This window comes from Triticum dicoccoides, chromosome 2A (genome assembly GCF_002162155.2).
Source record: "Triticum dicoccoides isolate Atlit2015 ecotype Zavitan chromosome 2A, WEW_v2.0, whole genome shotgun sequence".
NCBI lineage: Eukaryota > Viridiplantae > Streptophyta > Magnoliopsida > Poales > Poaceae > Triticum > Triticum dicoccoides.
Window position 1 is genome coordinate 576548933 of NC_041382.1, and position 27669 is coordinate 576576601.

Here is a 27669-nt window from a genome sequence, read left to right on the forward strand (position 1 = left end):
AAGTGAGATGCAGAAAGAGAAATTTTTATGCTTTGTTGTAACGTGCTTGAGGCATTTTTTGCCTTTTGTCCGTAGCAACGCACGGGCATTGTCATAGTGAGTGTAAAAATACACTCGTCATCAGGCATGGTGTATGTTTGCTACTGGTGAGACGAGGCACAGTCGAGCTGGGCATAGAGGAAGTGATGACATGCACCCAAGGTGTTGAACATAATGCACGAGGGAGAACAGGGGAGAGGGGTCATCTCTAATGTGTGGCATTATTTGCCAACTCAGTCTAAGCCTCTAAGGGGTGGGCCCACTGGTTGGAGCTAGGCGCCGTCAATGCTTTATACAAATTTATACTACATTTCATATTAATTATGTGTTGTTTCTGTTCTATATTTTTAATTCCCTGCGATGTAAACAGGCATTCACATGAAATTTCATATGAATCAGACCATTCTTCTTATTTTTTTTCCTTAGGGAATCCATTTCCCATACGAGCAGGGGAGAGAACAGGGTAACGGGCCTCAACTTGTACAAACAGGACTAATTCAGGCCGACATTGTATGAGCACACTGGCCCAATTCATCCAAGGCCGAAAGAGACGACGGGCTTGTTAACAGAAGCCCGGCTAGCTAGTAGGAAATTCCTGGCAAATGGGTCCTCGCCCCTCGGTGGCATCCGTCACTGGCTAGTCCGCCACAGGCCAGAGGGACTGCACGAGCTCGGCGTAGCAGGCGAAGACGACGGCCAGGGCCAGCCCGAGCAGCGCCGCGCCGACGGCCACCGGCGCGCTCCCGGCCACCCATAGCGACATGCTCACCAGGAGCGCCATGGCGAAGGACCACAGCAGCACCTGCGCGGCCGCCGCCCGCGCCCACGCGAGCCGCTGCCGGGCGCCGTCCTCCGGGAGCGCGCACAGCGCCAGCAGGGACGTGAGCACGCAGAAGCTGAGCAGCTGCGACGCGAACACCGTGAGCAGGAGGTACTCCTCGCGCGCCTTCAGCTGCGCGGCGAACAGCGCGCCGGCGACGAGGACGACCAGCGAGAGCGTCCGCGTCGCCGTGGGCGAGGCGCAGGAGCACGACCTGCAGTTGCCGCAGCCGGCGCCGGACGGCGGCGGGATCTCGTCCGCCTCCGCCGCGGCTAGCAGCGGCTGCTGCTTCTCCATGTCGGGATCCGGCTCGTCGGTGGCTCCCATCACGCATGCACAATGGTACGCGAGTTGTCTGTGTCTCCACAATCCGAGCAGGCGGAACCGCGGAGGCGGGGTATATAAGCGGAGACGCCGCTTGCTGATAAGCTCGGGCGCGGGAGAACCAAGATATACGTGTGTGTAAAAGGCCAAGCTTGAATGGCTAGCGGGATTTACAAGATTGGAAGGACCTGCGTACGTCTGAGTATCTTAGGCAGCTCGAGAAAGTACAAAACAAAAACCCTCCTCGTACAATCTTTTTTTCTTTAACTGTGGATCCAAATCCAACAGCCTATGCATGTTCTTCCCTCTCAGGGAGCAAGGGCAGTCCCGGTGATCATTGCTCACACTCTGCAAGCTGATGCTTGAGGCTCTTTCGTTTTGTAACAGAATAAGAGGAAACGAGATAGACAGAAAGAAAGAGCTGCAACGTTTTGCACGCCGCGCCTGTTGGAACCGCTCTCTCACACGGATGGATGGAGGTAGAAGAAATTTTACCCGATTTCGCAGCCCCGTTACTATTCCCAAAGTACTAACTGAATTTGCAAACACAGTCGTGACCGTGCTTTGTAGTCCTACAGCAGAGTAGCGCCCACGCACACATGACCCGGCCATGGCCACTAATCCATGCATGCATAACTAATCCACCCATGCATTAAAAAACTTACTTGACCGGCCCACGCAAGTAGGTAGCTTATCCATCCATTGCATGCACGAACTAATCAACAATGTATGCACTGACTACTACCACTACGTCACACACGCACGCACACCTATGCCACGTCCCCGTTGCGTCCTGCCTGTCCCGCGCGCCACCGACACGCCCGACGAACCTGACGAGCCCGGCGGCATAAGTGTGTCCCGCCCATTCCGCGCGCACCCGACAAGTCTAACCACACATGCCGTGACTTATTCCAACACACACCCTCTAAGCCACGGCTTAGAAAAGTCCGTCGTAGTCAAGTTGGCATCGGCCAAGAGAGCTTGCTCCGTCGCCGGTCCTTTCCGCAGCTGCGGGCACTCGCGCCGGAAGTGCCCGTGCTCCCCGCACTTGTAGCAGCGCCTGCGCCTGTTGCCGCCGCTCCCCGACGCCACGCTGCGCCCGTCGTCGTCGTCCCGAGCACTGCCGTGTCGACGCTCCCGCGCTGCCCACTGCGTCGCCGTCATGAGCAGCTGCTCACCCCCGCGCTCGCCGCCGTCTTGTCCACGGCGCCGAACCCGCTCGTCGAACGCACGCAGCCGCCCAAGCGCTTCGTCGAACGCCATCGTTGTCACGTCGTGAAACTGCTCGATGCCGGCGACGACGGGGAAGAGGCGATCCGGCACCATATCCAGCAATTTCTTGACAAGTGCCGCGTCGCCCAGCGTTTCCCTGAGGTTGGCATACCTCGCCGCCATCGCCGCGAGCCTCCCGCCGTACACGTCGAGCTCCTCGCCGTCCGCCATCTTCATCCGGTCGAATTTGCCGTGCAGCGTCCCCAGCCTCGTCGCGCGGACCCGATCGACGCCAATGAACCTCACCTTCAGGGAGTCCCATACCTCCCTGGCGGTGAGCTTCATCGACACCTGCAGCAGCACATCCTCCGGCAACGCCCCGAGAAGCAACGCGCGCGCCATCTTGTCCTTCCGCGCGTTCACCGCCGCATCGTCCGGTGCCACCGCCTCCCATACGGTGTGGACGTCGAGGATCGCCTGCGCCTTGATGGCCCAGACCGTGTAGTTGTCCGCGGTCAGCATCGGCAACGCCCTCGTCGCCGATCCACCCGCGCCGCCGCCATGTGGGACGAGCGCCATGGTCGTCGGTGATCGCCCGAACCGAAGCTCTGTATACCAATTGTTGGAACCGCTTTCACACACGGATGGATGAAAATAGAAGGAGGAGCACACAGTACACTGGAGTTTCACCCGGTTTCGCAGCTCCGTTACTATTCGCAGAGTACTAACTGAATTTACAAACACAGTCGTGACCGTGCTTTGTAGTCCTACAGCAGAGTAGCGCCCACGCACACATGACCCGGCCATGGCCACTAATCCATGCATACATAACTAATCCACCCATGCACTAAAAAACTTACTTGACCGGCCCACGCAAGTAGGTAGCTTATCCATCCGTTGCATGCACGGACTAATCAACAATCTATGGACTGACTACTACCACTACGTCACACACGCACGCACACCTACGCCACGTCCCTACTGCATCCCGCGCGTCACCGACACGCCCGACGAACCCGACGAGCCCGACGACACAAGTATGTCCCGCCCGTCCCGCACGCACCTGACGAGTCTGACCATACATGTCGTGGCTTATTCCAACACACACACCCTAAGCCATGGCTTAGAGGAGTTCGTCGTCGTCGACGTTGGCATCGGCCAAGAGAGCCTGCTCCGCCGCCGGTCCTTTCCGCAGCTGCGGGCACTCGCGCCAGAAGTGCCCGTGCTTCCCGCACTTGTAGCAGCGCCTGCGCCTGTTGCCGCCGCTCCCCGACGCCATGATGCGCCCGTCGTCGTCGTCCCGAGCACCGCCGTGTCGATGCTCCCGCGCTGCCCACTGCGCCGCCGTCATGAGCAGCTGCTCACCCCCGCGCTCGCCGCCGTCTTGTCCACGGCGCCGAACCCGCTCGTCGAACGCACGCAGCCACCCGAGCGCTTCGTCGAACGCCATCGTCGTCACGTCATGGAACTGCTCTATACCGACAACAACGGGGAAGAGGCGATCCGGCACCGTATCCAGCAACTTCTTGACAAGTGTTGCGTCGCCCAGCGTCTCCCCGAGGTTGGCATACCTCGCCGCCATCGCCGCGAGCCTCCCGCCGTACATGTCGAGCTCCTCGCCGTCCGCCATCTTCATCCGGTCGAATTCGCCGTGCAGCGTCCCCAGCCTCGCCGCGCGGACCCGATCGGCGCCAACGAACCTCACCTTCAGGGAGTCCCATACCTCCCTGGCGGTGAGCTTCATTGACACCTGCAGCAGCACATCCTCCATCAACGCCCCGAGAAGCAACGCGCACGCCATCTTGTCCTTCCGCGCGTTCACCGCCGCGTCGCCCGGCGCCACCGCCTCCCATACGATGTGGACGTCGAGGATCGCCTGCGCCTTGATGGTCCAGACCGTGTAGTTGTCCGCGGTCAGCATCGGCATCGCCATCGTCGCCGATCCGCCCGCACCGCCGCCGTGTGGGACAAGCGCCATGGTCGCCGGTGATCGCCCGAACCGAAGCTCTGTATACCAATTATTGGAGGGTTAATTATCCTTTTGCCCTCAGTGGTGTCCATCTGCTCAGTTTTGCCCTCAGATGCGAATTGTGCTCAGTTTTGCCCCTAGTCCGTGCGCACCGACTCGTTCCGTGAACTCTGTCGTCTCCGTCAGGTCAACCTTTTGACTCGGCCCTTACAGGTGGGACCAGGCGGTAGAAACGGCCAATTTTATTCAGACCGTTGCACGCGTGGCTTGTGGGACCCAACAAAGAGCCGTTGAGCAGAGAGCCGTTGGCGGGTGTGCTATATAAGCGGGCGACAGCGGTGGTGACCACGGCGACAGAGAGCACGGCGGTGACCACGGCGAGAGAGAGAGAGCACGGCGACGGGAAGCTAGCTGTGGAGGGCGCGGCGGTGGGAAGCTGGCAGTGGAGGGCGCGGCGGCGTTGAGATCCCCTTCGGCTCCGAGCTCCATGTCTTCCTCAAGCTCCCGCGCCACCTCGCGGATGCAGAGCCGGGCGCGTGTGGACATGCCTGTCTTCGTCTGTCCGCGGTGCCGGGCGGGCGTTGATCGAAGGGTTTCTCAGACACCGAGGAACCAGAATCGTCCGTTCTACGTGTGCAGCGAGAATGGGGTAAGAATCGGAGCAATTGCACCATTTTCGTCGTCGGGATGTTTGAGCAATGGGTTGATCTGTTTAGTGTTCATGCAGGTGACATGCTTCTTTCTTTGGGTCGATGCTCTGGCCAAGACTCTGATGAATGAACTGCAAGAAGAGCATGAAGAATGGTTGCGCATGTTGCCACGAACGGCAGTGGCCACACCACGAGCTCCGGAAGAAGAGATGGATGGCGAAGCACGCACTGACAGAGAGCTAGCTATTGAGCTTAGGATGTTGAAGACGAAGGTTAGGAAGCTTGAAGATCAAGCACTACCAATACCCATTTGCAAATACTTTTGGGCATTTGTAGGTATGGTAATCGCACTGGTTGTAATGTTGAAAATGTATGGAAAGGCATGAATTATGAAGGAATTTGTAATCTTGAAATTGTTTGAGAAATTCACCTAGTTTAAATGTTGGTTAAAGTTGTTTAAATGTTGAAACAAAAAGAGAAGAAGTGACCAACATTTAAATATGTTGGAAAAAAAGAGAAGAAATTAGGAATTCAGAAACTTTTGATCAATGAAATGCAGCTCTCTGCTCTGCCTTTCTGTCCAAAAAAAGGTTGCTCTTGGGCCAAATTCAGAGCGTAGAGCCAAGTGCAGGCTAGACTAATGGGCCAACTGCATCGAATTAGGCCCATTCAGGGGTTTTCTTGCGTATTTTTCTGTTTTCTATTCTGATTTAATTTAGGCAGTAAATCATAATGCTGAAACTTTTTGTGGAAGCTAATTGAATTATTCCGGAGCCAAACAATTAATGTTAGAATTTTTTTGGAGTTGTTAATTAATCCAATTCAAATACACCGTGATTTAAATGAAAGACCAAAATGTCATGAAAAATGTGCCTCAGCTCTGGTAGAGGTTTACGCCAGGTGCCAAAATAAATGAACATTTTTTAAGGGCATTACATTGAGAAAAACATAATATGTCTAAAAAATGAAGGGTGGAAAATGCACAAAAAATTAGTGCGCCTGGGGACTCGAACCCAGGACCGCGTGGGTTTGTGGTGTTTAGGGCTACGCTGGTAACCGCTAGGACAGATGGCAAGACTTTGACATGGGTAGGGAAAGAAGGTATACATAGTGAGACTGTGAATTTTTTTTTAAAAAAAATAGTGAGACCGTGAATGTTGCACACGCGTGAGAGTGGTTTTCCTTTGTTTTGCACTTAAATTTTGGAGGGTTGGAAGGTTGAAAATGTATGTTGCACTACCACATGATTTTGGTCAGAGTGGCACTTGGTTTAGGGTTAGAGTGGCACTTGGTTTAGGATTTAAAGGGAATAAATTTGCATGTTAGTTCATGACTTTTTGTTTGAATGAAATAGAGGGCTTCTCACCCCCTCCGAAAACCACAAGTTCTCGAACTTCATGACTTGTTTAGGGAAGAAATGATAAGTTTGGGCACGGACATTTTTTTAACACACATAATAAGATGGAACACACCGTACCATTACAATAACTTAGATAAGTTCACGGACAGTTCACGGACACATGATGAAACATGACACGACACGACACGACATAGAAAAGCAACAAAATAAAAAACCAAACATGACGAGCTTGACTCCGGGCTTGAACATCTTCATCTTGACCTCCTTCTTCCACCTTGGCCGCGCGCGCCCCTTCAACACCGTCTTCATCTTCACACCTCCTCCTCCTCGTCGTAGGGAAGGGAGTGCATCTGGCCTGGAGCGGGGAAGATGCGCTCGTAGTTGGTGTAGATGTTGTAGACGGTGAAGAAGATGGCCTCGCAGCCGCACCAAAAGACTTGGCCGAGGAGCTCGCGCGCGTCAAATGGGTTGGTGAAGGTGACCGTGAGCAGTAGGAGGATGCCGCCGCGGTCACGAACCTCGTTGAGGGTGAACATCCTCGGCGAGCCCCGTGGGAGGTGGGCATAGCCGGCTCTGAGGAAGGCGCGGGTGAGTTCGACGGAACCCCTCCACCTTGAAATAGCCCACACACGGAGCTCCCTCTCCACGAGCACGCCCGGTGGGTAGCGCAGCTCCGGCACCACAGGCGGACGGCTGAAGGTCGGCCCGTTGAACTGCATCTTCTTCACTTGGTCTCGCTTGGGGAGGGCTCGGTCGCTTGGGTGTTTGAAGTTGGAGAGGATCGGATCTGGCTTGTGGGTGGGAGAGGAAGAGAGGCACCCCATTTATAGGCCTGTGGGTGGGAGAGGAAGAGAGAAAGGATGAGAATGGTGCGTGTGTGAATCCGGACGCGTGTGTGTATCCGTTACGTTTTGCACACTTAAATTTTTGCACGAAAACGATGCATCTTTGACCGGGCAGTGCATGTGAACCGCTGCCCTGAACCACTGCCCTGAACCACCTAGCTCGCCTCGCTAGCCTAGCTCGCCTAGCGCGCCTCGCTCGCCTCACTCGCATGCATGCACGTCGCCGCCTCCCGCGCATGCGCAAACCCACGTAGCCGCCTCCATGCATGCAAGGCCTGGAAAGGCTGAGACGGGCTATTTACTGCAGTCTCAGGCCCAGACAACGAGACGGCCCAACGGTCCATCCAGCGCGCCCGATATTTGTTAAAAAAACAATCTCCCAGCCAATCAGATTGCATCTCGCGGATCGCCCCCCTCCTCCCCGCAGATTCCTTCTAGAAGGGTTAGATCGACGGCCCTTGATCACCGCTAGGGTTAGATGAACGGTCCTTATTCAGCGCTAGGGTTAGCGGGGTTTGGGAGGGGTTTGGAGCAGTCAAAGCTATGTTTGACCAGATTTCAAATGAGCATAATAAATTAAATAAAAATCAGAAAAATGAAAAACCTGCGCACATAGTCTTCTTATGTCATATACTAACGATTTAAGTTGATAAACAAGCTTTACATACATTTAAATGATAAGTTCATGTGTATTGTATGATATCTCGAGTATCTCAAACTCTCTTGTATGAAGTGAAGAGAAGTGTTTTGGGAAAATGAACATGAAAATTTCAAAAAACTCACCACAGCTTCATTTTGGAGTGACTAAGAAGGATCCAGGCTTAGTTTTTCATTTTGATGTTTTACACTTGTTTAAATCTTGGTCAAAGTTAAGTTTGACCAGAATTCAAATGAGCAAAACAAATTTAAAAAAAAATCAAAAAATGGAAAAACCAGCGCACATAGTCTGTACATATAGAATATATGTGTAGGAAAGTTATTTGACTGATTTAGATAAGGTTGAAAAAAACCTTGCTTAGAAATGAGGCCGTTTACCCTACCTTTGGACCCCTCTTTTTAGCACATTTTTCATGAAAATTTCAAAAACCTCACCACAACTTCATTTTGGATTGACTAAGAAGTATCCAGGCTTAGTTTTTCATTTTGATGTTTTAGACTTGCTTAAATCTTGGTCAATGTTAGGTTTAACCAGAATTTAAATGAGCAAAATAAAATTCAAAAAAATCAAAAAAAGGAAAAACCATGTGCTCATTCAAACATCATCCAACAGATATTTAAACATCATGTCAAACATACTTCTAACATAGGTCCAACATCATCCAACAGAAATACAACATGTCAAGTGATAAATGTTTCATAATACAACATCATTCCTTATTCATAATGTTTCATAATTGTTCATAGATAGCGTTGGGGCTTCTGTCTGTTCCTTGAGCTTCTTGTCATCACTTTGCTCCTCGTGCACCTTGTGCTCATTGTTTCTTCTCTTCTTCTCTTGGTTGTCGGTACCTTGCGCGTCTTCTTCAAACCTACCATAGAGCTGTGCAAAACATAAAGGGTCCAAAAATAAATGGTAATGAGATCGTGTCAAGTGATAGATGTACAGTAGTATTTGACCCTTGCAAGATTTACATACCTAGCAGAACTCACAACAACAGAAGGTTGGTCACCATTTGGAGCCTCACTTGGATCATCATTTGGAGCCTCACTTGGATCACCATGATCACCATTTAGAGCCTCACTTGGATTACCATTTGGAGCCTCACTTGAATCATTATTTGGAGGATATTTTGGATCATCGTCAAAATCATCCGGCTGTTGACCATCATTTTCATCATCTGTTGAGGCAACCGGCTGTTGACCAACATTTTCATCATCTGTTGAGGCAACCGACTGCTGACCAACATTTTCATCGAAGCCTTCATCGAAACTCTCTCCGAATGCTGGATCTACTGTGTTATCACAATACTTACCGAAATGACCAGACCCACCACATCTTGTGCACTTACGCTTCCTCGCTCCAAGTCCAGCTCCTTCGCTGCGAGGTCTTATTCGACTCTTCCTTGGTCTACCTGCTGCTCTCTTCAGAACTGGAGCGCAAAGCTTGAATCCAGGGTCCACCATGTCCCATTGTTGTTTTCCCTCCATAGCAGGCAAGGCATAAGCATATGTGGCTTTGAACCTTGCAACAGAGTAGTAATCATGCACATAATGCTGTATGTTCCCTGCTGGACCTGGGAGAGAAGTGATGAAAAACAAGGCATGAATGCATGGCAACCCAGTTATCTGCCATTGCCTACAACTGCAAGTTCTAGCTTCTAAATCCACTGGATATCTCCATTCCCTCTTCTCTTTATCCAAATATGATATCTCTGCTGTGGTACCCGAGCAAAGCGTCATGTTCATTTCCAAGCCTGTTGTCTTCTGCTTCAGTTCATTCATCACGGCAGGGATGATAATGTGGCCCATGAATTTTGCCTCGGCTATTCCTGCACGATAATGAAATTTCTGCATGTATTCTATCCTTATTCTGTCAAGCAAATCCACCACATAATGACCCTTTAGTTTTCGGATCGTTGAGTTGAAAGACTCTGCTAGATTATTGTGCACATAGTCAACTTTGCTCACTTCACTGAATTGGCTTCTAGCCCATAACTTGGAGTGGTGTGTTTCCAAGTATTCTTTCACTTTGGGATTCATGTATAACTGCCTCAAGTGGTAGTTGTGCTTCTTCACACTGCATGTCAAAGATGCTGGCCATAAATTGTCGGTATACACCTTTCCTTTGAATTTCTTCATGAAATTTGCAGCAAGGTGACGCATGCATTCCCTATGCTCTACTCCAGGGAACACATTGTCCACGGCCACTTCTAAACCTTTGCAGGCATCTGTATGAATGACCAACCCATTGGGATGTGCAATAGCCCGGCGGAGATTATGCAAAAACCAAGTCCAGCTCTCCTCAGACTCTGTCTCTAGCACACCATAGGCAACTGGAAATACAAAACTATGTGCATCAACTGCACAAGCTGCTACTAACTGTCCTTTAAACCTTCCTGTGAGAAAAGTGGCATCAATAGCCAAATAAGGCCTGCAGCCTACCAAAAAACCCCGGCGACAAGCCTCAAAGCAGACAAAAACCCTTCTAAAACATTCCTTGGTCTTTGTCACTCCCCTGAATGTGTACTCCACGGTGTGGTGATCAATATCTACAATACTACCTGGGCTTGTCCTCTCCACTTCACCTTTGAATGAATACAACAATTGAAAACTTTCCTGCCAGTTACCATAAATAGAATCCATAGCATGTTGTTTACCATTGAACAACCTCATGTATGGTAAATCTATCTTGAACTTATCTTTGATGTTCTTCTGCAATTCCTTTGGACCCACTTGCTGGTTTTCTTTCACCCACTTTTTTACTTCTTCTGCCACCCATCTTGACTTGGCTCTACTGATTGTATCCTTCCTAAGGGTTGATTCCTGACATGTGTGCTTAAAAGGATTCACTTTGACCTGAACATTAGTGCTATTCCGCATTTTAGCTGCAAGCAGCCTCCATGGACAACCCTCAGTCGGACAGTGCACTCTGTAACGTACTTGATCGCTCTTGTCAACTTTGAAAGTGCGTTCTACCTTGATGCAGTATGTCACAAGTGCATTTCTACACTCATTCATGGATGCAAAAACTGTACCTTCTTCCATTTGAGGGTTCAAAGGGTCCCATTGAACAGCTGCAAGGTCTTCGTCCTCACCCATCGCGTCATCATCCACACAGACTGCATTGTGAGCCTCATCTTGGTTTTCAGCCCTAGGTGCCCGTCGTAAATTCTGAATAACATCAGAATATAACTTCTCTTCATCAACCCCAGAATTGTAGCCATCAGGCTCCACTTCAAGGGGGACCCTACTGCTGTTGCCCACACTTGTCGAGCCATCACGTCGCCGTGCACCAACTGAACTGTTCTGGCTAGAGATGCCATTACGACGACTTGATTCTCCCCGAGATGTTGCACCCGCCATCCTAGGTCCAAATGCCTGCTCAAGCACATCAACTTGCAGCCTCACATGGAAATTATCTTTCTCTTTATGCCTAACAAACATGGTAGCTAGCTCTTCATCATTACTAACTGTCACCCAATTCTTTCCCCCATCACAGTATTTGTAAACCACTTCATCAAGCAAACCCCAAGGATATTGGCTACAAATTACCTCCCCAAATTGTCTGAAACTCCAATTACTAGCCATTGGCAACCGATAATCAAAACCTCCTTGGTATTTCTTCTTATCCTTTGCATCGAACATGTACCGGTCCCTTCTAATGTGCACCATGAAAGCAAACCGCAACTCCATCCTAACCGGCGAAAAACAGAGACGCAATCAGCACACTAATTGGGCAAACCTACTCGAATCGAGTGTTCAAATGCACAACTAAGCTCAATCTAAACAAGAGGCGAGACTTACCCCTCGGGAACCCAGTCGTGGACGCGGCGGATCTCCGGCCCGATGCCTGCCTCGCCAAATACTCCGGGGTCGCCGCTGCTCTCCATTTCGCCCTAGGGTTCTTCCTCCTAGTTCAAATAGCTCCAGCAGCCCCCCACCTTTGAGCGCTCCGGCCGGGCGCACGGAAGGAGGCCGCGCCGCGGGTCGAGCAGGTGGCGGGCGCCCCACCCGTGGCGTCGCAGGAAGGTGGTGGGCGTCACAATGAGCCGTGGAGCGTAGGCGCAGGGAGGTAGCTGCGGAGCAGGGCGTGCAGCTGGTGGCGGGGCAGGTGCTGGCCGCGGCGCAGGTGGCGGCGGCGGCGGCGCACGACAGCCGGCCGGGCGGATGGGTGTGAGCTAGAATGATTTGGGGATTTAGTTGCAGGGGCCTACATGTCAGCTCCGGACCCACGTCCACGCGGTCCCACGTGTAAGCTCCGGACCCACAACTACTAACGCCGGCGGACGGAATTGACTCAAATATGGCCGTTTGGCCTCGTCGTAGTTGCTGTGCACGGACTAGGGGCAAAACTGAGGACAATTTGCATCTGAGGGCAAAACTGAGCACGACACCACTGAGGGCAAAAGGATAATTAACCCATTATTGGAACCGCTCTCTTACACGGATGGATGGAGGTAGAAGGAGGAGCACACAGTACACTGAAGTTTCACCCGGTTTCGCAGCCGCGTTACCATTCCCAGAGTACTAACTGAATTTACAAACAGTCATGACCGTGCTTTGTAGTCCTACAGCAGAGTAGCGCCCACGCACACATGACCCAACCATGGCCAGTAATCCATGCATGCATAACTAATCCACCCATGCACTAAAAAACTTACTTGACCGGCCCATGCAAGTACGTAGCTTATCCATCCGTCGCATGCACGGACTAATCAACAATGTATGCACTGACTACTACCACTACGTCACACACATACGCACACCTTCGCCATGTCCCCGCTGCGCCCCGCGCGTCCCGCCCGTCCCGCGCATCACCGACACGCCCGACGAACCCGACAAGCCCGACGGCACAAGTGTGTCCCGTCCGTCCCGCGTGCACCCGACGCGCCCGACTACACATGTCATGGCTTATTCCAACACACACCCCCTAAGCCACGGCTTAGAGGAGTTCGTCGTCGTCGACGTTGGCACCGGCCAACAGAACCTGCTCCGCCGCCGGTCCTTTCCGCAGCTGCGGGCACTCGCACCGGAAGTGCCCGTGCTCCCCGCACTTGTAGCAGCGCCTGCGCCTGTTGCCGCCGTGCTATACTGCAAAACCGTCTCTCTGACAGTATGATATAGTTGAGCCACACGCCAACAGTTCGGACAAATTTGCATTTGAGGAATATATAACCCCCATCTCGACGGGACGCGCGTCGATCCCTATGTTGCATGGAGCTGAGCATCTTCTATTCGCTGGGATCAAGCATTTCCTCTGCATGGGCTTCCAATTGCTCGGAAATTCTCAGCTATATGGGGGCCTTTGATGAGCAAAAAGAATTGATCAAGAAATTGTAAACTTTCGCATAATTGATGGTAAAAGAACGAGAGTTCGTGCTATTGTCTATAAAACTTTTCAGTGCCTAGCTCGAACTGAACTGAACGTCGACATACGTCCGTACATGGCACAGGCCACAGAGTGTCAAGATAAACTCCCGCTGATGGATGTTCAGTCTAAGGGGGATGCTATGGTGAGTGAATCTCAACAAAGATATAGTCAGTTAGTTATACAAGACCCTAGTACAAAGAGCCTAACTGTTCGTGAAGAAGATTCAGGCATATAAGAGTTAGCTAGCTAACACATTTCCAGATGCCCTAAAGCATCACATACAGGAAAGCTATGATTTTTAAGATGATACGTACTTGCATCCCCCACAAACTGCAGAAAGTCTGATGCTGTCAATGACAGGAAAGCTAGCTAGCCCGGGAGTTCGCCATCAGTCTGCACTTTGTAGGTGTCAGGACTCAGGACAGATTGTCACGAAGTTAGTGCTACCTGAACATGCTTGTTTAGCTCAACCCAGTTAGTGCTTCACTGTTAACGCACCTTGCTTAACACCACCACTATCTTCTGGAATGGAGCTCATACACAGATATCATGTATGAATAACAATCCGAGTATCATCTGAGTAGCAGCAACAAATACGAACTTGCATTCTGAAAGCGCGACCTATTACAGTATTAGAGAATTCACCTATTCTTGCAGATAATATCCCTAGTTCTATCAAGCACAAGAAGGCAGGGTAGCATAGCATACAAACAAATAGAAATGTCAGTAATGATCCAATCAGGTTGAAAGATCCAGTCTCCCCTTATTCTAAGTACCTGGTGATCTTCAAAAAAACTCGACCAGTGCTTCCCATCTCAGTGAAAATTTTGGTCTTCACATATTTCATCACCCCTGTGTTTATAGTGATTGGCCAAGGAGTAAGCTGATCCACATTGCCGACAGTTCGGCGTCAGTCATCATCAAAATGATCATTTTGCGCTCCTGCAAGAATTCAGCACATGGTACACCGACGTAAAATTCAGAATGGAATTGCACGCCAATACAGGTTGAAAAAGCAACTCTTATGCGCATTTTTGAATCGGTCCGGTCTGAACAGAGCATACACCTCTGCTTGCTACAAAAACTCTTGCTTCCGCTTCTCAAAAAGCTCACGCTTTTACAGCATCTTCCGCGGCCAGCCGCTCGTCCTCAGTGGTAAGTCCCTCGATCAGTGAAATATATGTACTGTCATCAGGGGTGATGCCATTGCCCACCATTTCTTTCACCAGCTCCTCTGCATCCTCTCCTTGGCCATTCTTGCAGAGCCCTTGTATCATTGCATTATATGTCATAACTGTTGGGTTGAATCCCTTGTCTATCATCTCATCCCGAACCTTCAGAGCATCCTTGATGTCACCCTTCATGCTGTAGCCGCTGATCAGGGTGTTGTAACTGACAAGGTCTGGCTTGATACCTCTCTTTGTCATTTTGTCAATGAGCCCACGCGCTTCATCAAGACGCCCCAGCAAGCACAGCCCCCTCATCAGAGTATTGTATGTCACGTCATCTGGTGTGATCCTCTTCTTCTCCATTTCTCCCATGATCTCAAATGCCCGGTCCATATCTCCACCGGTGCAGTGGCTATTGATCAGGGCATTGTACATGACAAGGTCAGGCCTGATGCCTCTCCTCACAGCCTCATTGAACAGACTATCAGCCTCCTGGACCATCCCCTTCTTGGACAAGGCATATATCAAAGACGTATAGGTCACCACGGTCGTACGAATCCCTTTCGCAGCCATATGTTCAAACATCTTCATTGCTTTCTTCTCCTTGCCCTCCTTGCAGTAACCGTTGATCAATATATTGTACGTGAACGCATCTGGTGCAAGCCCCTTGTCACCCATCTCCTCAACCAATGCATGCGCCTCCGCAGCACGCCCTTCCATGAACAACGCGTGCACAAACAAATTGTATGTCGCGACTGTCATGGAAACCCCCCTCGCTACCATTTCTTCCCGGCAACGCAGCGCGGCCTCCAGATTTCCCCGGTCACAGTATGCGCCTATCAGCGCGTTGTACATCATCGGATTTGGCTCCACCTCTCCCTTAGCCAGCATTTCGTCGAACACCTTGGCTGCTTCCTCGACCTTGCCGACCTTGCACCATCCGGAGATAACCGTGGCGTAGGTGTACTTGTCGGGCGGAATACCGCTCCGCTCCCGCATCTCCCGCATGATATCCAGCCCCGCCTGGACGCGGCCGCGGGCGCAGAACCCGGCGATGATGGTGTTGTAGGTGACGGCGTTGGGGCCGGGCATCTGTCGGAGGAGCTCCAGCGCGCGGGCGGGCTTGCCGGAGGAGCAGAGGTGGCGCAACATGATGTTGAAGGTGGTGGCGGAGAGCGGGAGGCGGAGGCGGAAGATATCGGCGAAGAGGACGAAGGCGGGGGCGGAGGGGAGGGAGGAGAGGAGCGGGTGGAGCGTGGCGGTGGGGATGGGGAGGGAGAGCGACTTGAGCCGCGAGTAGAGGCTGAGCGAGGTGGTGTGCGGGCGGCCGGCGATGGAGGCGGTGAGGAGCAGGTGGGGCAGCGACGGGGTGGCGGAGAGGTGCGGCAGCACGGCGAGCGGGGAGAGCGCCGGGTCGGCGGACAGCGCCGACTTGAAGAGCGCGAGCGCCGCGGCCGGAGTGGGCGCCGCGCGGGCGGCCGCCGCGACGGCCGCGGGGGAGGTGGGCGGCGCCATGGAGACGGAGGTCGCTGCTAATCTGTTTCTCTTTTTTGATTTAGTTGCTGCTAACAGTAATGACTAGAAGCCTAGGCGGGTTTGCGAGGTTTTGTTTGCGGAGCCCGTTCAGAATACAAAACAGCAGCACTCTGAACTCTGAAGGGCACGCCAAGCTGCGATAAAATTCAGAACGGGCGACATTTTCGATAAAAGGCGCTTTTATTAATTCATTATGTAGTATCAAGTGGATACAACATAATAAGTGACACCCGGTCTCTGCATAGCTAAGATGCACACAGTCTTAACAAAAAGAAGTATATATAAAAAACGACAAGTTGGCAACAGTAAAGCCATATGAGTCCGAAACGGTAAATAACCTGCATAAAAGAAGAGGTTTTGCCATTAAAAACACAATCATTTCTACATAGGCAAAGCGACCATAATAAGGCAGCCACTCCCATCCGTATTAGCGTACTAAAAGTATTTGGTATTCCATCAAGCCAGTGACCATATATATTGGCAACACTTGTTGGCGGATACAAATTGGACACTATTTGGATGACTGACCATATAGAACGCGCGAACTTGCACTGAAAGAAGAGGTGTTTAATTATCTCGTCATGAGTACAAAAGCTACACTTCTTACTTCCTTGCCAGTTGCGTCGAGCGAGGTTGTCTTTTGTTAGCATAACTCCTCTTCGAAGATACCACATGAAAATCTTATTTTTTTGTGACATCTTTGATTTTCATATTAGTTTATTATTATCCAATGAAACCTCTTAGTGCGAGAGTGCACGGTACATAGTCAACTGTGTAGGATCCAGATGTAGTGAGATTCCAGCAAAACACATCCCTCCCTTGTGTCAAGTTAACCGAATCCAAACGGGATAGAAGATGTTGCCATGACGCAAGGCGGAGGCCAATCAAATCCCTCCTAAATGATACATTCGACGGGGAGGAGCTGAGCACGTGTGCAAGAGTATCATTCTTATCGCGTACAATTCGGTACAAGGCTGGATACTGTTCCTGAAGAGTGGTATTTCCTATCCACCTGTCCTTTCAGAAACGTATCTCGGAGCCGTCCTTTATCGTGAATGATCCAAAGCGGAATAGATGTTTTTTACCGCCATCAGGCCAGACCAAAAATGTGAGTCACCAGGTTTTCAATATGCCTGGGACAACGCTTTTTGGCCTACGTACTTATTGCGCAACAGGGTTTGCCAAACACCATCCTCGGTAAGTAGCTTGAACAACCATTTACTGAGCAAGGCATCATTTTTAACCTGGAGGTCCTGAACACCTAAACCTCCCTTGTCTTTTGATCGACAAACCACACTCCATTTGATTAGCCTATACTTTTTATTTTCACTATCTCCTTGCCAAAAGAATCTGGATATGAAGTAATCTAGTCTTTGCAGAACCCCTTTGGGAGTTTGAAAAAATGAGAGCATGTAGAGAACCATGTTTGTGAGAACAGAATTGATTAAAACTAGTCGCCCTCCAACGGAGAGCAACTTGCCTTTCCAACTGCTCAACCGTTTCTTCAATCGCTCTTCAACATGTTTCCACTCCGCATTAGTGAGACGCCGATAATGAATCGGAATTCCCAAATATTTAACCGGGAATTGGCCTTGTGCACAACCGAACAAGTCAGGATATTGTGCAACCACCTCCTTGGCTTCTTCGAAACAGAACAATTCACTTTTATGGAAGTTAATTTTCAGACCTGACATTTGCTCAAAAGCTGAAAGCAATAGTTTCATATTTTTAGCCTTATCTAGGTCATGTTCCATAAAAAGAATTGTATCATCGGCATATTGCAAGATAGAGAGTCTGCCATCCAGAAGATGTGGCACTACTCCTGCAATTTGACCGTCCTGTTTGGCGCGTTTGATCAAAGTAGCCAACATGTCAGCAACAATGTTAAATAACATTGGAGACACTGGGTCACCCTGCCGTCATCCCTTTTTAGTTTGGAAGTAATGACCTACATCATCATTGACTTTTATAGCCACACTACCTCTAGTAATGAAATTTTGGACCCATTCGTGCCATTTATCTGAGAAACCTTTCATTCTTAGGGTCTGTTGGAGAAATGACCATTTGACTTTGTCGTATGCCTTTTCAAAGTCGATTTTAAATACTACTCCACTCATGTTCTTCCGGTGTATCTCGTGGACGGTCTCGTGAAGGATTACTACTCCATCGAGTATATTTCGTCCTTGCATGAAAGCCGTTTGGGATGGCTGAACAACATGATCGGCGACCATGTTGAACTTATTAGTCGCAACTTTGGTGAAGATTTTGAAGTTGACAATAAGGAGGCAGATCGATTTGAACTGTTGAATCTGTTCAGCCTCCTTAGTCTTTGGCAACAAAACAATCTCGCCAAAATTAAGCCAAGATAGGTCTAGTTGGACGGCATGAAAAAATGAACAACTCCATTAGGTCAGTCTTGATGACATCCTAGAAGTTCTGATAGAACTCCGCGGGGAAACCATCAGGGCCTGGAGCTTTGTTATGTTCTATTTGGAACACCGCAGCTCGCACCTCCTCTTCAGAGAAAGGTGCCGTCAGGATATCATTCTCTTCTTCTGTGACTTGTGGAATGTCATCTGTTCGGGTCTCATCTAGAGTGAAGTTCCCTTCCTCTGGAGCTCCAAACAGACACTTGTAGTATTTGTTTATATAATGCTTGAGCTCTGCCTGACCCTTGATCCGTCCCTCATCCTGTTGGAGGCTAAAAATACACTTCATCCTATGCCGCCCATTGGCGACCATTTGGAAATATCGTGTATTGTTGTCTCCCTCCAAGATGAATTGGGCACCTGATCTTTGATACCACTTGATTTCCTCTTCTCGCAATAGACGTGCAATCTGCTCATCGGATTGATTTTTCATATCAATCTCCTGTTGAGACAAAATGCGAGTCTCTGCTATTTTGTTGAGGTCATCTATAATAGTGGAAAGGCGTTGCTTTTCTTTTTTATACATACCACTTGTGTGTTTGGCCCATCCAGTTAGGAACTGCCTCATGGCTCGAATTTTGAAGTACCATCTTTGAATCAGTGTGCGACCAACGACAGGCCTCTCCCATAAATTCTTAACTATATCCGCAAACCATCCCAATTCAAATTTGAATGGACGGCGAACAGTGGGAGAGCCAGTAGAGTTAGAATCAAGAATGACAGGTGCATGGTTCGAAAGTGACTCAATATGCTCTTGGGTATGCACTATTACCATAGGGAATTTTAATTCCCACTCGGTATCCATGAGTACCCGATCGAGTTTCTCGTATGTCGGCACCGGACGGTTGTTGGCCCAAGTGAATTGTCGCCCCGACATACTAGCTTCTCGAAGATTCAAACTGTCAATTACAACGTTGAATAAGAAAGGCTAGTGTGTGTCAAAACGATCATTATTTTTCTCTTCCTGGTATCTAAGGATATTGAAGTCACCTCCAATAAGCATTGGATGGGGGTTATCCTTAGCCAAGTTCACCAATTCCCGAAGGAAAGTAGATTTATTCTCATCTTGGGCAGCCCCATAGACTGCGACCAGGCTCCATGTATAATTGTCAGCTCTATTTCATAGGTGGAATTTGATGTGAAATTCACCAACCGAAAAAGCTAACAAGTCCATGGTTGTGGTCTGTATCCCAAGTAAGATTCCTCCAGACCTTCCACGTGGTGGTAAGTGTCGGGGAACGCAATAATTTCAAAAAAATTCCTACGCACACATAAGATCCATCTAGGTGATGCATAGCAACGAGAGGGGAGAGTGTTGTCCATGTACCCTCGTAGACCGAAAGCGGAAGCGTTATGACAACGCGGTTGATGTAGTCGTACATCTTCACGATCCGACCGATCCTAGCACCAAAGGTACGGCACCTCCGCGATCTACACACGTTCAGCTCAGTGACGTCCCACGAACTCTAGATCCAGCTTAGGTCGAGAGAGAGTTTCGTCAGCACAACAGCGCGATGACGGTGATGATGAAGTTACCGACGCAGTGCTTCGCCTAAGCTGTACAACGATATGACCGAGGTGGAATCTGTGGAGGGGGGCACCGCACACGGCTAAACAATCAACTTGTGTCCCTATGGGGTGCCCCCTCCCCCGTATATAAAGGAGTGGAAGAGGGGGAGGGCTGGCCCTCTCATGCCGCGCCCAAGGGGGGAGTCCTACTCCTGGTGGGAGTAGGATTCCCCTTTCCCTTGTTGGAGTAGGAGAGGAAGGAAGAGGGAGAGATAGGGAAGGAAAGGGGGGCGCCCCCCTACCCAATTCGGATTGGGCTTGGGGGGCGCCCTCCACCTTGGCTGCCTCCTCCTCTCTCCCACTAAGGCCCAATAACGCCCATACACTCCGGGGGGGGGGGGGTTCGGTAACCCCCCGGTACTATGGTAAATGCCCGAACTCACCTACCATTCTGATGTCCAAACATAGCCTTCCAATATATCAATATTTATGTCTCGACCATTTCGAGACTCCTCGTCATGTCCGTGATCATATCCGGGACTCCGAACTACCTTCTGTACATCAAAACACATAAACTCATAATACCGATCGTTACCGAACGTTAAGCGTGCAGACCCTATGGGTTCGAGAACTATGTAGACATGACCGAGACTCACTTCTGGTCAATAACCAATAGCGGAACCTGGATGCTCATATTGGTTCCTACATATTCTATGAAGATCTTTATCGGTCAAACCGCATAACAATATACGTTGTTCCCTTTGTCATCGGTATGTTACTTGCCTGAGATTCGATAGTCGCTATCTCAATACCTAGTTCAATCTCGTTACCGGCAAGTCTCTTTACTCAATCCGTAATGCATCATACCGCAACCATCTCATTAGTAACATTGCTTGCAAGGCTTATAGTGATGTGCATTACTGAGAGGGCCCATAGATACCTCTCCGATAAACGGAGTGACAAATCGTAATCTCGATCTATGCCAACTCAACAAACACCATCGGAGACACCTGTAGAGCATCTTTATAGTCACCCAGTTATGTTGTGTCATTTGATAGCACACTAAGTGTTCCTCCGGTATTCGGGAGTTGCATAATCTCATAGTCATAGGAACATGTATAAGTTATGGAGAAAGAAATAGCAATAAACTAAACGATCATAGTGCTAAGTGATACGTCTCCAACGTATCTGTAATTTTTGATTGCTCCATGCTATTATATTATCTATTTTGGATGTCAATGGGCTTTATTTTACACTTCTATATCATTTTTGGGACTAACCTACTAACCGGAGGCCCAGCCCAAATTGCTGTTTTTTTTCCTATTTTAGGGTTTCAGAGAAAAGGAATATCAAACGGAGTCCAAACGGAATGAAACCTTCGGGAACGTGATTTTCTCAACAAACGTGATCCAGGAGACTTGGAGTGGCCATTAAGAAACAAGGGAGGAAGGCACGAGGCAGGGGGTCGCGCCTACCCCCCTGGCGCGCCCTCCACCCTCGTGGGCCCTCCGTTGCTCCACCGACATACTTCTTCCTCCTATATATATCCACGTACCCCCCAAACATCCAGGAGCACCACGAAAACCTAATTCCACCGCCGCAACCTTCTGTACTCGAGAGATCCCATCTCGAGGCCTTTTCTGGAGCTCCGCCGGAGGGGGCATTGATCACGGAGGGCCTCTACATCAACTCCATGGCCTCTCCGGTGATGTGTGGGTAGTTTACTTCAGACCTATGGGTCGATAGTTATTAGCTAGATGGCTTATTCTCTCTCTTTGGATCTCAATACAAAGTTCTCCTCGATTCTCTTGGAGATCTATTCGATGTAATCTTCTTTTGCGGTGTGTTTGCCGAGATCCGATGAATTGTGGGTTTATGATCCAGACTATCTATGAACAATATTTGATTCTCCTCTGAATTCTTTTATGTATGATTGGTTTATCTTTGCAAGTCTCTTTGAATTATCAGTTTGGTTTGGCCTACTAGATTGATCTTTCTTGCAATGGGAGAAGTGCTTAGCTTTGGGTTAAATCTTGCGGTGCTCGATCCCAGTGACAGAAAGGGAACCGATACGTATTGAATTGTTGCCATCGAGGATAAAAAGATGGGGTTTATATCATATTGCATGAGTTTATCCCTCTACATCATGTCATCTTCCTTAAAGCATTACTCTGTTCTTATGAACTTAATACTCTAGATGCATGCTGGATAGCGGTGGATGTGTGGAGTAATAGTAGTAGATGCAGAATCGTTTCGCTCTATTTGTCTCGGACGTGATGCCTATATACATGATCATACCTAGATATTCTCATAACTATGCTCAATTCTATCAATTGCTCGACAGTAATTCGTTTACCCACCGCAATACTTATGCTCTTGAGGGAAGACACTAGTGAAACCTATGGCCACCGTAATTCGTTCACCCTTCCACCATTGCTAGCCTCTCTAGTATCACGCAACTTTCACCGGTACCATAAACCCACCATGTACCTTCCTCAAAACAGCCACCATACCTACCTATTATGGCATTTCCATAGCCATTCCGAGATATATTGCCATGAAACTTTCCACCATTCCGTTATTATGACACGCTTCATCATTGTCATATTGCTCGCATGATCATGTAGTTGACATCGTATTTGTGGCAAAGCCACCGTTCATAATTCTTCATACATGTCACTCATGCATCATTGCACATCCAAGTACACTGCCGGAGGCATTCACATAGAGTCATATTTTGTTCTAATTCTTGAGTTGTAAGTAAATAAAGTGTGATGATCATCATTATTAGAGCATTGTGCCAAGTGAGAAAAGGATGATGGAGACTATGATTCCCCCACAAGTCGGGATGAGACTTCAGACGAAAAAAATGAAAAAAGGGGAAGGCCATAAAAAAGAAGAAGGCGCCCAAAAAAATATGAGAGAAAAAGAGAGAAGGGACAATGCTACTATCCTTTTTCCACACTTGTGCTTCAAAGTAGCACCATGTTCTTCATGATAGAGAGTCTCCTATGATATCATTTTCATATACTAGTGGGAATTTTTCATTATATAACTTGGCTTGTATATTCCAATGACGGGCTTCCTCAAAATGCCCTAGGTCTTCGTGAGCAAGCAAGTTGGATGCACACCCACTTAGTTTCTTTTGTTGAGATTTCATATACTTATAGCTCTAGTGCATCCGTTGCATGGCAACCCCTACTCACTCACATTGATATCTATTAATGGGCATCTCCATAGCCCGTTGATACGCCTAGTTGATGTGAGACTATCTTCTCCTTTTTGTCTTCTCCACAACCACCATTCTATTCCACCATAGTGCTATATCCATGGCTCATGATCATATATTGCGTGAAGATTGAAAAAGTTTGAGAATATCAAAAGTATAAAACAATTGCTTGGCTTGTCATCGGGGTTGTGCATGATTTAAATATTTTGTGTGGTGAAGATAGAGCATAGCCAGACTATATGATTTTGTAGGGATAACTTTCTTTGGCCATGTTATTTTGAGAAGACATAATTGCTTAGTTAGTATGCTTAAAGTATTATTATTTTTATGTCAATATTAAACTTTTATCTTGAATCTCTCGGATCTGAACATTCATGTCACAATAAAGAAAAATTACATTGAGAAATATGTTAGAAAGCATTCCACATAAAAAATTCTTCTTTTATCATTTACCTACTCGAGGACGAGCAGGAATTAAGCTTGGGGATGCTTGATACGTCTACAACGTATCTATAATTTTTGATTGCTCCATGCTATTGTATTATCTATTTTGGATGTTAATGGGCTTTATTTTACACTTTTATATCATTTTTGGGACTAACCTACTAACCGGAGGCCCAGCCCAAATTGTTGTTTTTTGCCTATTTTAGGGTTTCGGAGAAAAGGAATATCAAACAGAGTCCAAACGGAATGAAACCTTCGGGAACGTGATTTTCTCAACAAACGTGATCCAGGAGACTTGGAGTGGCCGTCAAGAAACAAGGGAGGAAGGCACGAGGCAGGGGGGCGCACCTACCCCCCTGGGCGTGCCCTCCACCCTCGTGGGCCCTCCGTTGCTCCACCGACGTACTTCTTCCTCCTATATATATCCACGTACCCCCAAACATCCAGGAGCACCATGAAAACCTAATTCCACCGCCGCAACCTTCTGTACTCGCGAGATCCCATCTCGGGGCCTTTTCCAGAGCTCCGTCGGAGGGGGCATTGATCATGGAGGGCCTCTACATCAACTCCATGGCCTCTCCGGTGATGTGTGAGTAGTTTACTTCAGACCTACGGGTCCATAGTTATTAGCTAGATGGCTTCTTCTCTCTCTTTGGATCTCAATACAAAGTTCTCCTCGATTCTCTTGGAGATCTATTCGATGTAATCTTCTTTTGCGGTGTGTTTGTCGAGATCCGATGAATTGTGGGTTTATGATCCAGATTATCTATGAACAATATTTGATTCTCCTCTGAATTCTTTTATGTATGATTGGTTTATCTTTGCAAGTCTCTTCGAATTATCAGTTTGGTTTGGCCTACTAGATTGATCTTTCTTGCAATGGGAGAAGTGCTTAGCTTTGGGTTAAATCTTGCGGTGCTCGATCCCAGTGACAGAAAGGGAACCGACACGTATTGTATTATTGCCATCGAGGATAAAAATATGGGCTTTATATCATATTGCATGAGTTTATCCCTCTACATCATGTCATCTTCCTTAAATCATTACTCTGTTCTTATGAACTTAATACTCTAGATGCATGCTGGATAGCGGTCGATGTGTGGAGTAATAGTAGTAGATGCAGAATCGTTTCACTCTACTTGTGTCGGACGTGATGCCTATATACATGATCATACCTAGATATTCTCATAACTATGCTCAATTCTATCAATTGCTCGACAGTAATTCGTTTACCCACCGTAATACTTATGCTCTTGAGAGAAGCCACTAGTGAAACCTATGGCCCCCGGGTCTATCTTTCATCATATTAATCTTCCAATACTTAGTTATTTCCTTTGCCATTTATTTTACTTTGCATCTTTATCCTAAAAATACCAAAAATATTATCTTATCATATCTATCAGATCTCACTCTCGTAAGTGGCTGTGAAGGGCTTGACAACCCCTTTATCGCGTTGGTTGTGAGGTTCTTATTTGTTTGTGTAGGTGCGTGGGACTTGAGCGTGATATCCTACTGGATTGATACCTTGGTTCTCAAAAACTAAGGGAAATACTTACGCTACTTTGCTGCATCACCCTTTCCTCTTCAAGGGAAAACCAACGCAGTGCTCAAGAGGTAGCACTAAGCTAATGGATGGGTCAAGTCAATCACATCATTCTCTAATGATGTGATCTCGTTCATCAAATGACAACTCTTGTCCATGGCTAGGAAACTTAACCATCTTTGATTAACGAGCTAGTCAATTAGAGGCATACTAGTGACACTCTGTATGTCTATGTATTCACACATGTACTAAGTTTCTGGTTAATACAATTCGAGCATGAATAATAAAAATTTATCATGATATAAGGAAATATAAATAACAACTTTATTATTGCCTCTAGGGCATATTTCCTTCAGTCTCCCACTTGCACTAGAGTCAAAAATCTAGATTACATAGTAACGATTCTAACACCCATGGAGTCTTGGTGCTGATCATGTTTTGCTCGTGAGAGAGGCTTAGTCAACAGGTCTGCAACATTCAGATCCGTATGTATCTTGCAAATCTTGTTGGAAATATGCCCTAGAGGCAATAATAAAAGTATTATTATTATATTTGTTCATGATAATTGTCTTTTATTCATGCTATAACTGTATTATCCGGAAATCGTAATACACGTGTGAATACATAGACCACAATATGTCCCTAGTGAGCCTCTAGTTGACTAGCTCGTTGTGATCAACAGATAGTCATGGTTTCCTGGCTATGGACATTGGATGTCGTTGATAACGGGATCACATCATTAGGAGAATGATGTGATGGACAAGACCCAATCCTAAGACTAGCACAAAAGATCGTGTAGTTCATTTGCTAGAGCTTTGCCAATGTCAAGTATATCTTCCTTCGACCATGAGAGCGTGTAACTCCTGGATACCGTAGGAGTGCTTTGGGTGTATCAAACGTCACAACGTAACTGGGTGACTATAAAGGTGCACTACAGGTATCTCCGAAAGTATCTATTGTTTTATGCGGATCGAGACTGGGATTTGTCGCTCCGTGTAAACGGAGAGGTATCTCTGGGCCCACTCGGTAGGACATCATCATATGCGCAATGTGACCAAGGAGTTGATCACGGGATGATGTGTTACGGAACGAGTAAAGTGACTTGCCGGTAACGAGATTGAACAAGGTATTGGATACCGACGATCGAATCTCGGGCAAGTAACATACCGATAGACAAAGGGAATTGAATACGGGATTGATTAAGTCCTTGACATCGTGGTTCATCCGATGAGATCATCGTGGAACATGTGGGAGCCATCATGGGTATCCAGATCCCGCTGTTGGTTATTGACCGGAGAACGTCTCGGTCATGTCTACATGTCTCCCGAACCCGTAGGGTCTACACACTTAAGGTTCGATGATGCTAGGGTTATAAAGGAAGTTTGTATGTGGTTACCGAATGTTGTTCGGAGTCCCGGATGAGATCCCGGACGTCACGAGGAGTTCCGGAATGGTCCGGAGGTAAAGATTTATATATGGGAAGTCCTATTTTGGCCACCGGAAAATGTTCGGGATTTTTCGGTATTGTACCGGGAAGGTTCTAGAAGGTTCCGAAGTGGGGCCCACCTGCATGGGGGGACCCACATGAACGTGAGTAGTGGGGGAAAGGCCCCACACCCCTGGTCAAGGCGCACCAAGATCCCCCCTTAGAAGGAATAAGATCATATCCCGAAGGGATAAGATCAAGATCCCTAAAAAGGGGGGATAACAATCGGTGGGGAAGGAAATGATGGGATTTCTTTCCTCCCACCTTGGCCAACGCCCCAATGGACTTGGAGGGCAAGAAACTAGCCCCTCCACCCCTATATATAGTGGGGAGGCGCATGGGAGCTTAACACAAGCCAAGGCGCAGCCCCTCCCCTCCCCAACACCTCTCCTCCTCCGTATATGCTTGGCGAAGCCCTGTCGGAGTACTGCTGCACCAACTACACCACGCCGTCGTGCTGCCGTTGGAGCAATCTTCCTCAACCTCTCCTTCCCCCTTGCTGGATCAAGAAGGAGGAGACGTCTCCCGTCCCGTACGTGTGTTGAACGCGGAGGTGCTGTCCGTTCAGCACTTGGACATCGGTGATCCGAATCACGTTCGAGTACGACTCCATCATCACCATCCCCTTGGCTAGCTTCCGCTCGTGATCTACAAGTGGTATGTAGATGCAAACTCTCTCCCTTGACTCGTTGCTTAGATGAACTCATAGATGGATCTTGGTGAAACCGTAGGAAAATTTTTAATTTTCTGCAACGTTCCCCAACAGTGGCATCATGAGCTAGGTCTATGCGTAGTTCTCTTTGCACGAGTAGAACACAATTTTGTTGTGGGCGTGGATTTTGTCATATTACTTGCCTCTACTAGTGTTTTCTTGCTTCGGCGGTATTGTGGGATGAAGCGGCCCGGACCAACCTTACACGTACGCTTACGTGAGACCGGTTCCACCGACTGACATGCACTAGTTGCATAAGGTGGCTGGCGGGTGTCTGTCTCTCCCACTTTAGTTGGAGCGGATTCGATGAAAAGGGCCCTTATGAAGGGTAAATAGAAGTTGACAAAATCACGTTGTGGTTA

The 27669-nt window shown here is 48.4% G+C and overlaps 1 protein-coding gene across 1 annotated transcript; it reads right to left on the reverse strand.

Annotated features, from left to right (window-relative positions):
• Nucleotides 1–13820: 13820 nt before the first annotated feature.
• On the reverse strand, nucleotides 13821–15934 carry LOC119357970 (pentatricopeptide repeat-containing protein At2g15630, mitochondrial-like). Its single transcript, XM_037624720.1, has one exon. It carries the CDS (start codon nucleotides 15932–15934, stop codon nucleotides 14360–14362), a length of 1575 nt encoding a protein of 524 aa, XP_037480617.1. The 3' UTR covers nucleotides 13821–14359.
• Between the last annotated feature and the right edge of the window lie 11735 nt (nucleotides 15935–27669).